Source organism: Schistocerca americana, chromosome 3 (genome assembly GCF_021461395.2).
Source record: "Schistocerca americana isolate TAMUIC-IGC-003095 chromosome 3, iqSchAmer2.1, whole genome shotgun sequence".
Lineage (NCBI taxonomy): Eukaryota > Metazoa > Arthropoda > Insecta > Orthoptera > Acrididae > Schistocerca > Schistocerca americana.
In genome coordinates this window covers 828937643-828950775 of record NC_060121.1, presented here as the reverse complement: position 1 = coordinate 828950775, position 13133 = coordinate 828937643, and the positions used below count along the sequence as shown (strand labels likewise).

The window sequence follows — 13133 nt, the reverse complement described above, 5'->3', positions numbered from 1 at the left end:
AAATATTTGTTTGCTTACTACATTAGAGAGATTAATATTAAAACTTAAGTTAAAAATTGATGGAAAATCAAGTTATAGTGGATAATAACAATGTCATAAGTAAATATATGAAGGAAAGTCTAATGTGAGTGCCTAAAAAATTTATATTTTAAAATATTTCAAAGACAGGCACTAATTGTAAGAAATAATTTTTTCCTAAAACATAAAGGAAAGGCAAGATACAGTTGTTATAGATATCTGCAAGTGAAGTTTCAATATCTACTATTGACCCTCCAATTTCTTTTATACACTCTCAAAGGAACAATTAAACAGAATAACGGACAAGAGGGAAAGAGTAAACAGGTTCTGTATTGAAACTTCCTGGCTGATTAAAACTGTGTGCCCGACCGAGACTCGAACTCGGGACCTTTGCCTTTCGCAGGCAAGTGCTCTACCAACTGAGCTACCGAAGCACGACTCACGCCCGGTACTCACAGCTTTACTTCTGCCAGTACCTCGTCTTCTACCTTCCAAACTTAACAGAAGCTCTCCTCGCAGGAGAGCTTCTGTAAAGTTTGGAAGGTAGGAGACGAGGTACTGGCAGAAGTAAAGCTGTGAGTACCGGGCGTGAGTCATGCTTTGGTAGCTCAGTTGGTAGAGCACTTGCCCGCGAAAGGCAAAGGTCCCGAGTTCGAGTCTCGGTCGGGCACACAGTTTTAATCTGCCAGGAAGTTTCATATCAGCGCACACTCCGCTGCAGAGTGAAAATCTCATTCAGGTTCTGTATTGAGAGGAAAGGGAAAAATTCATTGTGTTTTGACTGCGCCAATTGCTGATGTAATATAATGACTGAATGGTAGTGTAAAAAAGATGCATGAAAATGAATTAATGTAAAAACTAACAAACAGGAAATTAGAAAAAGTGAAAAGAAAGTAAATGTGATAATCTAATAATGGAAGTAGTAATTCTGATGGAAACGTTTCTGTTGGCAGTAGTAGTGGCAACTTTGAGGACAACAATTGAAATATCTGAAATGTGTTTTTCAAGCATTCAAGATTTTCACTTTTCAAGTGTGATGGTAAGTGACTAATATTCCCTTTTTACCAGTTACAAAACTTCTGTTTATCTCTTAAAGAATGAAATGTTCTGCTGTCACCTTTATTAATTGACAGAGAATTTACTACTAGATGGTACACCAGTAACACTGTTCTCAACAGAGTTTGAATAGAATCTTGGCTCTGTGGAAATAACAGGACAGATGAGAGCATAAAGTCGCAGTGAAATGAGAGAAAATGCTTATAAAATTCCATAGATGAAAGAGGAAAACAAAGAAAATGATAGATGTGCCTTTCCTATTGCCGTAGCCAGTATTTAATTCAAGGGAGGGAAGTCATGTGAACCATCTATCTGTAAATCATGTGAACTTTGTTCTGAATATTATCATATTTTAACTGTTTGTGTATCATATTTTTTTTTTTAGGTAGAGACAGGGAACCAGCCCAGCATTTGCCTAAACAAATGTGGAAAACTTGTTCCCAAACAAGACATTCATTGCATACTGTTGACATTTGCATTGTTGCTCAGATATTTTTAGTGAAATAGAGATGCAAAGATAAATGTAGGTAAGAAATCAAACAAAGCTCAGTTATTACATAATGAGAAATCGTAGATCAAGAGTCAGTTATACTGAAATACCCAGAAAATATCCCTGAACAACAAACAGAAATTTTACAGTGGGGTTTGAGTTCACTTAAAACCCACACTCAGTGTGGGTGGTGTACTAGACCAATGGTCATTAATCTATTGTGCAAATTCAGTTTGGTATTGTCTCACTTCCATACATTTAAAGCTAGCATTCTGTGCATTATGCTATATGAGTCGGTCAAAATGATAAATAAACTAATAACAACCAGGGTGGCAGTTCTTCTGGAAAACTGGAATTATCATGGAATTACATTTTACCTGGAAAAATCAGGGAAATCTCAAGGAATTTCATAAAATCGCAGGGAATACTGCATTTTTAACCTAGCATTCAACTTAAAATTTATTGAGTTTTATAAACCACAAATTTTAAAGTACTTAATGTTTCAAAGTGTGTTGATTATATGAGTATTATACCATTTAAATTATTGATGTTTAAAAACTGCAGTTAAACTACTGCTTAAGGCTGGTATTTAGCACAACTGAAAGGAAGGAAAAGTCATTATTGTGGTATGCTGCCCCCAACCCCTCCTGCTCATTGTTAATTTATCAGCTTCTTCTTGGCACCATCTTCCTCCTCACACTTGGAATTCTCAGAGATTTTTTTTTTCTGAGTTTGAGTAGCCCCCCTGGCACCTTTTGAGAACATAAAAATTCAAATGTGTACAGTGGAAAAGAGAGGAAAAGAAACAGGGAAATGAGGCAACAGAAAGAGACTGAAAGGGTTGGGGAGACTGGGGATTGAAATGTGAACTTGAAATAACAATACCTGAGAAAGACAGAATAAGAGATGGATTATAAACTAATGGCTGGTGTGAAAAAATCATTGAAAGAAGGGCCCTACCAAGAGAAGACCTCACTATATTCTGAGAACCTATTACTAATGCCATCATAACCATAAAATGAGGTGCTACTGTGTGATATACCCAATGTGGAAGACATGTGAGGGAGTGGAGGAATGGGGGAAAAGAAACAGGTCAGAAAATAGAAGATATAGAAAACAAAAAATTGAGTGGAGAAAATGAGTAGCTACTGAAAATAAAAGCTGGGTGAAAGAAGTTAACACAAAATAAGGACAGGTGGGTGGGGAGAACTAAGAGCATGTTGCAGTGCCAGTTTCCAGCTGCATAGTTCTGAGAAAATGTTGTCATTGGGGGGAGAATAGAGATGGCGTGTGTGATGAAATGGGCATCTAGGTCAGATCTGTCATGTTGTAGCCACACTGTGCAACAAGATGTTGTGTGTTGCCAGCATACATCCTCTATCTACGCCCATTCACTCTAACTAGTAACTTGATGGTAGTCATACCAATGTCATACCAATGTGGTAGGCTGAAAACTGTGTACATCAGGTACTTGACATGTGTCATTTCAGAGTTGGCTCTCCCGTTGATGGTATACATTTTATCAGTTATGGGACTGGTATAGGTGGTGGTAGGAGGGTACATACATCAAGTTTTCAGTGGTGCTGGTCAGAGGGATATGAGCCATAAGGTTGGAAATGGATGCAGAAGAAGCGTAGGGTCCGTAAAGATTTTTTTTTTCTTTTTTTTTCTTTCTTTCTAGGTGTGGTGGGCAAAATGTCAGACACAATCGACCTCATTTCATGGCACGATTTTAGAAAGTAATAGCCTTGTTGAAGTAGCTGATTAATACAGTTAAGAGTGACTGAATGACAAGACTTGGACTCCTAAGTACTTTTTTGGAGAGATGAGCAGTACCAGGATTGGTTTGAAGGCCTCAGCAATCTATTTGTGGACTAGGCTGATGGAGTAATTATGTCCAGTGAAGGCTGATTTGATAATGGTGGTGTATTGCTGTAAAGTGTCTGCATGTGAACAGATATGTTTGTCTCAAACGCCAAGGCTGTATGGAAGGGAATGTTTGACATGGAAAGGGTGGCAGCTGTCAAAATGTAAGTACTGTTGCTTGTTAGTAGGTGTAATGTGAACACAAGTATACAGCTGACCTTTGGTGAGAATGAAGTCAACATCAAGGAAAGTGGCATGAGATTCAGAATAGGACCATGTGAAATTTAATTGCAAAAATGTATTTAGAGATTGCAAAAATTTTAACAGGTTATCCTCACTAAGAGTCCAAATGGCAAAGATGTCATCAGAGTATCTAAACCAAACCTTGGGCTGGGATACTGGAAAAGTCCTCTTCAAGTGACCCCATGAAAAGGTTGGCATAGGAAGGAGCTATCTTGCTTTCCATGACTGTGCCTCAGATCTGTTTGCTTTATCTACTCTTCAAAGGTAGAGTAATTGTTTCCAAGTATAAAGTTGATAAAGGCAAGCAGAAAGGACATCATAGGTTTTGGTGCTGGTTGATGTAATGTTCTACAACAGACAGACTATATCCATGGGGAATGTTGGTGTAGAATGAGGTGGTGTCAATAATGATAAGGAAGATATGTGATGGGAGTGAGATGGGCACAGATTTCAGACAAACTATGAAATGGTTGGTGTTTTTGATACAGGAGGTGAGTCTTTTTACCATAGTTCACAGGTAATGCAGATATATGTTCAGTGGGTGGTTTGAAACCAGCAACTATGGAATGGCCAGGTTGACTGGGTTTGTGGAGCTTAGGAAGAAGGTAAAAAAGGGGAAGTGCATGATTTGGGTGGAGTAAGAAGTTGAGTGGATTGAGATGCTAGTCCTTGTGAGGAGCTTGAGATTTTAAGGAGGTACTGTAGGTCAGTTTGTATCAGAGTATATTGATGCAGATGCTCTATGTGGAAGTATCAGAAAGCTGGCATAGTCTCTCACTTACATACTCCCATTGGTCAAGCATCACAGTGGTAGATCCCTTGTTTGCCGGGAGAATAATAATGGAGTCATCAGCTTTTAGGAAAGGAAGATTTTTGCTTGCAGTGTTGGCTCCATTACTGTTTATGAGTTTGCATGTAACTCTTTGTTTACGGTTCACCAGGCACTGCAGGGCCTTCTCCCAATCGTCTTTCACTGATTTATTTGCAAATTTGATAGTACTTTTTTTTCTTTCCTTCTTGCCACTTATCTTCCTTCTCAGTGATTCTTTCACATTTTTGTGTGTTTGTCTTTCACTAAACTCTGCTGATCAACTGTAAATTGCAACATCTTGCATTATTTTCTCACCCAAATGCAGTAGTTTCCATTTTCTCAAACAATTTTCTCTTTCTATTTGCTCTGTTTTTAAGCTTTTTTTCGGTGTACATGTCTTTTCCATTAACTTTCCCAATGATAATTTACTATTGTAATTCTTTTTCTATCATAACTTTTTCCTATCATATAGCCCACTTTTCTTGCAAGAAGTACCGCCCCCCCCCCCCTCCCCCCATAACCTCTTGTTAACCCTTGCCCTCAAAATTTTGGTGTGAATGTTTCTATATTGTTCTGATCTTTATCGATGCTTGTCTTCCTTTTTTCTCACATCCTCCCTCCTGCCTTCTTCTTCTTTTTTGCCACTCCCATCATCTCTAATACACCAAACTCTCCTCTGTTGCCTCAATGAACCCATCACATATCATATCCAGTCCTTTGAAAAATGTTTTTGCACTGCCCAGACTAAGATTCCACATTCTGGTTCTTGAAATTTGCACATCCCTGGGAGCTATCCCTAAAGGCCTTACATTGAAAGTCCTTATTTCTGGATGTAATCCCTCTCTGCACCAGCCCCTTTTACAGTTTCAAATACAGTCATCTCTTGCATGTACCAGCTAATCTGCAAGTTACATGCCTTATGTGCCTATTTCCAATCCAACAGACATATCTCCTTCTACAAAACCTGCAGTTATCTGCCCCTCATGATTCCTTGGATGGTATCATCCATCAAGCCAGCTTTGTACTGCAACAACAAGTGAGACTTCACTTCAAAAAGCTGTCCTACCTTCTCCTAAACTATCTCCTGTCTCTCTCCAACTCCCTACACAGTCACACCATTAATCACCATTCCTGTCCTACAAACCAGTCTTGGCCAACCTTCTTAACATTTCCTACTCTTTGCCGCTGCCTCCCACGGCAATGGTAACTCATGATTAGAAGAACCAGCCACAATAGTACAGTATTTTCAACTTCTAATCTAAGGCCCTTGAATTGTCTGTATTATTCAAGAGTTCCACTTGCAGCCATAAACCTGCATTTATTCATGCTGCATTGGTTAAGGACATACTTTCTTTCAGACATAATGTCACCTGGAAATATCACTTAAAACCCAATCTCAAAGCATTTTCAACAGCAAATCTGACATTGAACTCTGCCTTGACTGTTCTGACCATGATTCCAACTTGATGCACCACCATTACCTGCAAATCACCCCTTACAAGCATTCCAAGAATGCCTAAAATCCAGCATTGCCCCACAACCCTTTCTCAGGTCCCTACAACGCAATCAAAACCTGTCCTCTGCAAAACTATAGGCTCTTCATTCCATAAAAACTGATAACTCCATTATTATCCTCCTGTCAGGCAAGAGATCTACCACTGTGGTACATCAACAATGGGAGTATGTAAGAAAGGACCTACGCCAACTGTTTGACACATCTACATATAGCATCTGCCATCAAGGTACCATCCCTGTGATACAAACTGACTTACGGCACCTCCTTAAAACCATAGCCCCCCTCCCCCCAAGGACTAACAACTCGACCAACAGAACTTCTTACCCCAACCAGGTCATGCACTTCCACGTTTTACATTGTTCCTAAGCTCTACAAACCCAGTCTCCTAGCCATCCCTTAACTGCTGGCTTCAAAGCACCCACTGAATGTATTTCTACCTTAGTTGATCAACATCTATAACCTGTAGTACAAAGACTCCCCTCTACATTAAAAACACTAACCAGTTCCTAGTTAGTCTGAAATCTGTGCCTGTCTCACTCTCACCACATACACTGCTTGCAATTATTGATACCACCTCCCTCTGTACCAATATTCCCCATGTATATATCTGTCTGCTGTTAAAAATTACCTCAACCAGCATGCAACCCATGACATCCTTCCTGCTCACCTTTATCAACTTTATACTTATGAACCACTACTTTACCTTTGAGGAGCAGACATACAAACAAATCTGGGGCACAACCATGGAACATAAGATGGCTCCTTCCCATGGCAATCTTTTCCTGGGGCACATGGATGCCAGCCCAAGGTTTGGTTAAGATACATTAATGTCATGTTTGCCATATGGACTCATAGTGAGGCTAACCTGTTAAAATTTTAGCAGTCTCTAACTAAATTCTCTAAATTAAATTTCACATGGTCCTCTTCCAAATCCCATTTACTTCCCTTGATGTTGACATCATCCTCACCAAGTGTCAGCTACACACTTGTGTTCACATTAAATCTACCAACAAGCAACAGTACTTAAATTTTGACAGTTGCCATCCTTTTCATGTCAAACGTTTCCTCCACTGCAGCCTCGGCATTCAAGGCAAATGTATCTGTTCAGATGCAGACACTTTACAGCAGTACACCACCATTCTCAACTCAGCCGTCATTGCACATAATTATTCCATCAGCTCAGTTCATAAGGGTAAAAAAACCACCCCTCTTGTCACTCAGTCACTCTTCTCTTAACTGTATTAATCAGGAACTTCGACAAGGCTATGAGCTCCTAAAAAGAGATCCATTCCGTCTGACATGTTACCCACCATACCTAGAATAGTTTTTTATGGAGGGGGGCCTCCACCCAATTTACACAATATTCTGTTCAGACCCTATGCTTCTTCTGCACCCATTTTCCTATCTTATGGCTCCTATCCCTGTGACCATCCCAGCTGCAAGACTTGCCGTGTATACCACCCTACCACCACCTAGACCAGCCCTGTAACCAACAAAACACATACTACCAAAGTGAGAGCCACCTGTGAGATGTTGTTATGTAAACAATGTTTGGCCTTTCACATTGGTATGACTACCACCAAGTTATCAGCTAGGACGAATGGGCTTAGACAGAGGAGGTATTCCGGCAACACACAAGATCTTGTAGCAGAGCATGCTCTATGAAAGACAGTCTTGACCTTGGTGCCCGTTTCCACACACATGTCATCTGGATTCCCCCACCCCCCCACCCCACCCCCCCCCACCCTCTGCTGACAGCATTTCCTCAGAACTATGCAGGTGGAATTACAACAGTACTTGATTCTCACCACCCACCTGGTCTTAATTTACCTTAATTTCTTTGGTCTCAGCAATTATTTTCAATATCCATTCCTTTTCTTCCCTGACTTTTAGTTTTCTAGATCTTCTATTCAATGACCTGTCTATTTTCCCCCACTCCTTCCCTCCCTCACATGTCTACCACGTAAAATGCACTTAGTTTCCTGCTCTTATTAACTCTTGCACAATGTTTTGTCAGTAATCTCTACCTTGCTTTTAGCCTGTCTTCCACCTTTAAGCTCTCAGATTTTCAAATCTTTTCCAGTGCAGTTCCCAACAATCAGTCTTTTATTCCCATCCCATATGGTCTCCCATGACTTTTTTGTAACTCTTTCTACTTTCTAAACCTTGCCAGTCCTTTTCCTTGATCCCTCTTCTTCCCCCTTCAGCCCTTCTGATGGAGGAAGGAGCTACTGGCTTTGAAAGCTTGCACATTTCCTTAAGTTTTACATGTGTTTCCTCCTGTGACTGCTTGGTACGTAGATTTTTTATCCATCCAATTATATTATGTTTTCATGTACAGTATTTTTAAAACTTGATTGTTTTCATTGATATATTGTTATTGTTTATTATATTCTGAGCACAAGATGTCATAACTCTAGGTGAAGGCTGTCTTTCCTCCTTTTTTCTGTCAAGTTCCCACAGACAGGGGAAAAATTTGAAACAATTGAACAGGTAAAATTAACTAGGTTTTCATTTTCTACACTTCACTGACCTCATGTAATATCTGATCATTGTTATCACTGTAAATTAAGGCCATATGTTCTGAATTAACCTCTATTTGTGAATCTGATGTCCAGTATTTTTCTTCTACAACCTAACAGAGTACATCTTTTTGTCATGATTTGATAAAGCAAATATTGTTTGTATTACAATTACTGACTAAAAGCAGTTGGATCCAAAAGCAAGTTTTGAGTTGCTGTTACTTGATTATGATCTTTCCTGTGAAAATTTGACCACAGCTTCACCTCATCACATTTAGGTACTATTTGACAGAAAATAGACATATGAATCTACAAAAACCATAATGATTCTTTATTTAAATTTTTCATAACATTACAGACTGAAATTTACTCTAGTTATATTTTCAGTGGATTTGATATTTTACACACACACACCTTCTGTATCAAAATGCTCTCTCTGTCACACAGATTCTGCAGTCACATATCATTCTGCTGGTGGTGTTAAGTATGATCAACGATGAACATTTGTGACAAGTTAAAATTCTGTGCTGGACTGGGACTAGTCACTAGTTCATTTACATATTTTTTTAAAACTCCACAGAGGCACTTCCACATTACTGCAGGACTAGCATCTCTGGGAGAAAGGATGTATCGAAGAGTTTGAGTTGCAGGGAGAGGTCCCCAGAGGTGGGATTGACTTTTTGGATCCATAGCGGCTCATGGTCTTGTGGTAGAGTTCTTGCTTCCCACGCACGGGGTCCCAGGTTCGATTCCCAGCAGGGTCAGGGATTTTTCCTGCCTCGTGATGACTGGGTGTTGTTGTGTCGTCTTCATCATCATCATTCATCCACATTATGGTCGGAGGAAGGCAATGGCAAACCACCTCTGCTAGGACCTTGCCTAGTAGGGCAGTGTGGGTCTCGCACATCATCCCCTATGCTCCTCGGAGTATGGGATCTCATCATCATCATCATACACAGTTATGTGGGTTAAGATCCAAGGTATGATGCACTGCAGCCATTCACCCTGAAGGGGTTTCATTTCGGTGTAAATGGTGACAAAATTTTGCATGATGCTCAGTAGCATTAAAAAGGTTGTAATATCCAGAACTGTTGTGTGGTGTAATGGATATGGTAAGGATTTCACATGCAGGAGGTTGTGGGTTTTAATTTCATCATGAGCATTAATTTTTATTGAAATGACTTTGATCATAATTTTTATTCAATTAATTGATTTAAATGTAATTTTTTATTTCTATTCCTTTGTCACATCATTTTAATCATATCAGCTTCTTCATTTGCTCTCATTTTTCTTCCTATAACTCTTTTTCTACTTGAAATCTTTTTTCATGTGTTTTTGTTTAATTTTATGTATTAATTTTGGTATAATTTCTTTTGTTTTTATTATTGTATTTTTTTTGTCGAGATTATTACATTCATTATATCTATTCTTCATATTGCTTGAATTTTGTTTGATATATAAACCCATCCGTTGTTTAAATCTTCATCTGTGTTATTTTGTCCATAGTGCATTACGAATTTAGGCTACATTTTAAATGCTTCGATGATGATTACCATGAAAAAAATGCACATCTTGTAATAGAAAATGCATTTTTCGCCCCCCTTTATATTCAAAATAAATATATTATTTTGTTTTTGTTTTTTAACTGTTGGAGCAGAATGTTCAAATAATAGATTGTTATAACAGATAAATGTAATTAAATTCAGATTCACAAAAATTCTGAGTGGAGGAAGAATGATACAAAGAAAAAATGAAACACATTAAAAAGTTCATATGATGATTAAAATGATGTGACAAAGGAATATAAATAAAAAATTACATTTAAACCAAGTAACTGAATAACAATAATGATCAAAGTAATTTTGATAAAGATTTAAAAATAAAAAAATTCATGTACTTGACAAGGTTTGGAACCCACAACCTCTTGTATGTGAAGCTCTGACCCTACCCATTACACAACACAACCAGTCCACAGAGTACAACTTTTTAATGCTACTGAGCATCATGCAAAATTCTGAAATTTATTTTTGTCAATTACTCCAAACAAGGGCCCACCGGAGTGAATGGCTGCAGGGTGTGATGCTTGGGATCTTAACACACATCACCATATATTTGGTTTCAAAAAGTCAGTCTCACCACTGGGTACCTCTCTTTGTTGGTCACAGTGTTGAGCTGTTACTAAGAAGATCTGTTTTTGCTCTCTATCAGAGAATACACCATAGAGAACATCTATCTCAATTTAAAATAATGGACTGTGCCAGAACTCAAACCTGAATGCAATGTCCAGTGGAGAATATTCTCTACAAAGATGTAACAATACATCATTTGTAAAATTACAGTGAGACAGAATGGGCTTTCATTACTTATCTTCAGAACATAAAATTTGCTTCCTGAAGTAAGTAACTGTCAATCAATCTGTCTTCTTGATGTTTTACAGTTTTCTCAAATTAAAAATCTCCTCTTGATACAAAATAATTTCTTTTGTTCTAGTAATGACAAAATAATGATTCAGATAATGAGAAACAAATAATACTTTCAGTTATGTCCCTCTCCTTTCTTTTCTTTTCTTTTTCTCTCTTTCTTTCCACTTTTTAATTAGGCACACAAGAGCGCTTCAACAGCTGTATGAGTAAATTTTTACTAACAATAAAATAAAACAATTTGAGTGAATCAATTTAATACATTACCCCACGAATCCTATTTACTTCCCATTACTCGTCTCTTGTTTCCTCTGTTTTACTTTAACTCTCATCTTCTCTCATGTAGGTATTTTATGCTTACCTGAGCAAGACCAAGGTCTGGTAGCCACTCACTGGACACCCATGTGTGTCCTAGCTGTGCTATACATGGGTATCGCACAAGTGCAGGGTGCCTATGCTCTTCAATAGCCAGGCGAAGCTTTTTTCGGTGCATAGGATGAGTTATTCCTAGCCCCAGTTCTAGCTCAACATCGCTAAGTTCAAGAAGCACCTGAAATTTGTGTTTTTTCATTAGATAATTTGGTTTTCATTAGAGTTAATTTAAAGTTTTATAAATTTTTGGATGTATCATAATACTAAACTCAAATGTATATAGCTAGCGAGAAGATACAGTATCAACGTTATGATAATGATTAAAATTTGTTCTACTGTATTCATTTATGTATTAATTCAACGATTTCCATGATGTGTTTCATAATCCCACCATGAAGGAGAATGAGTCTTAAGGGATGTGGAAGGAGTCAAGTTATACACTAACAGGTACAAGCAGATACTCAAGGCTATTTCTGTGAAAGATTTGGACTTTTTTCAATATACATCTATCATTAGCAAACATTACAGTTTTCTAAGGTGCTCTTTTTTGGTGAATGATTTGTGCAGGTAAGGAACTGGATTGGACCAAGTATTGAACCACACAGGATACCACATTCAAAGAGACTCTCCGTTTCCTGCTTTAGCGATATGACTCTATTCATGCAAGGCAAATATCTTTATACTACAGGGCTTCAGTTTCCCTGTTAAATTTTTATCTTCACACATTCAAATTCGTTGAAAAGCTCAAAGAAAATGTCATTTGGATAATTTTTCTTGTTTTTGATATTGTATGTTATGAGGGTCGGATGAAACGAAATGCCTCCACCTCTGAAACTTGGGTTTTGGTGAGAATATTTTAATAAACCAAATGCACAAATAATCCTTAGAATTTGCTCTTAAATTAATGATGTTCTTTTCCACATATGCACCAGACAATTGGATGCTCTCTGCCATTAACAAACAAGTTCTCTGAAGCTGTCAGGGAAATGTAGACACACAGCCTCCAGCAGTTCGCAAACTTTATCTAATATTCATAGTGATGTCCCCACAGATTGTTTTTCATTACTGGTAACAGATGGTAGACCAACAGCACCAAATCTAGACTGTATGGAGGATGCTATATGGCTGTGAACTTCATTTTGTGCTGTGGCACTATATGAAGTGTGTAGTCTGGTACAGTCATGCTGCTGGAAGATATTTCCCTTTTTCTTTCAGTTCCTTGTTATTCATCATATCAAAGTTTGAGATGTTGTGATGTAACACTGAACTGATTGGTGTTCCATGTTTTGCTTGTTCAGCTCAGTGGCCATGTCACATGACATCCAACTCTTCCTTTGTCATGCAAGTCAGACATTCCTGCACCATCAACTTTATTCTTACTGGACCAAAGATGGGCAGTGCTCTAGATCAACACAGTCACCATAAAGATAAATGGTTAGCATTATGTGATGAATTTCCTTCTGCTGCCAAAAATTTTTGACTGACCTTCCATTATTTTCTCTGTAATAACACAACTGTTCACTGCTAAAGCTTCCTGTCAATTGGAACTATAGAAGAGAATCTACAGAATAGTTCAGTGCCTCCTGCAAATCATTGATACCACCTTTTGATGAGTTACAAAAGTGGAGGCATTACTTTTCTTTCAATATGGTTTGTGCATGTAGTGTTCCAAAGCTTTCAAGTACTTGGAGAAAGGAAGACATGAATGTTAAGAAGATGCAATACGATTTTATTCTTCCAGAACTTCCTTGACTATCAATATGACTTTATTTATACACAGCTACTTATGATAATACTAGCTTATTTTGATTGACATAGT

General features: G+C 38.1%; 1 protein-coding gene across 1 annotated transcript in view; it reads right to left on the bottom strand.

Moving 5' to 3' along the window:
- The window catches only part of LOC124605202 (kazrin), a 1111833-nt gene that overhangs the window by 90496 nt on the left and 1008204 nt on the right, over nucleotides 1-13133 (bottom strand). The window contains exon 15 of the mRNA XM_047136736.1: nucleotides 11304-11492. Coding sequence (XP_046992692.1) covers nucleotides 11304-11492 — 189 coding nt within the window. The remainder of the gene's footprint in view (nucleotides 1-11303; nucleotides 11493-13133) is intronic.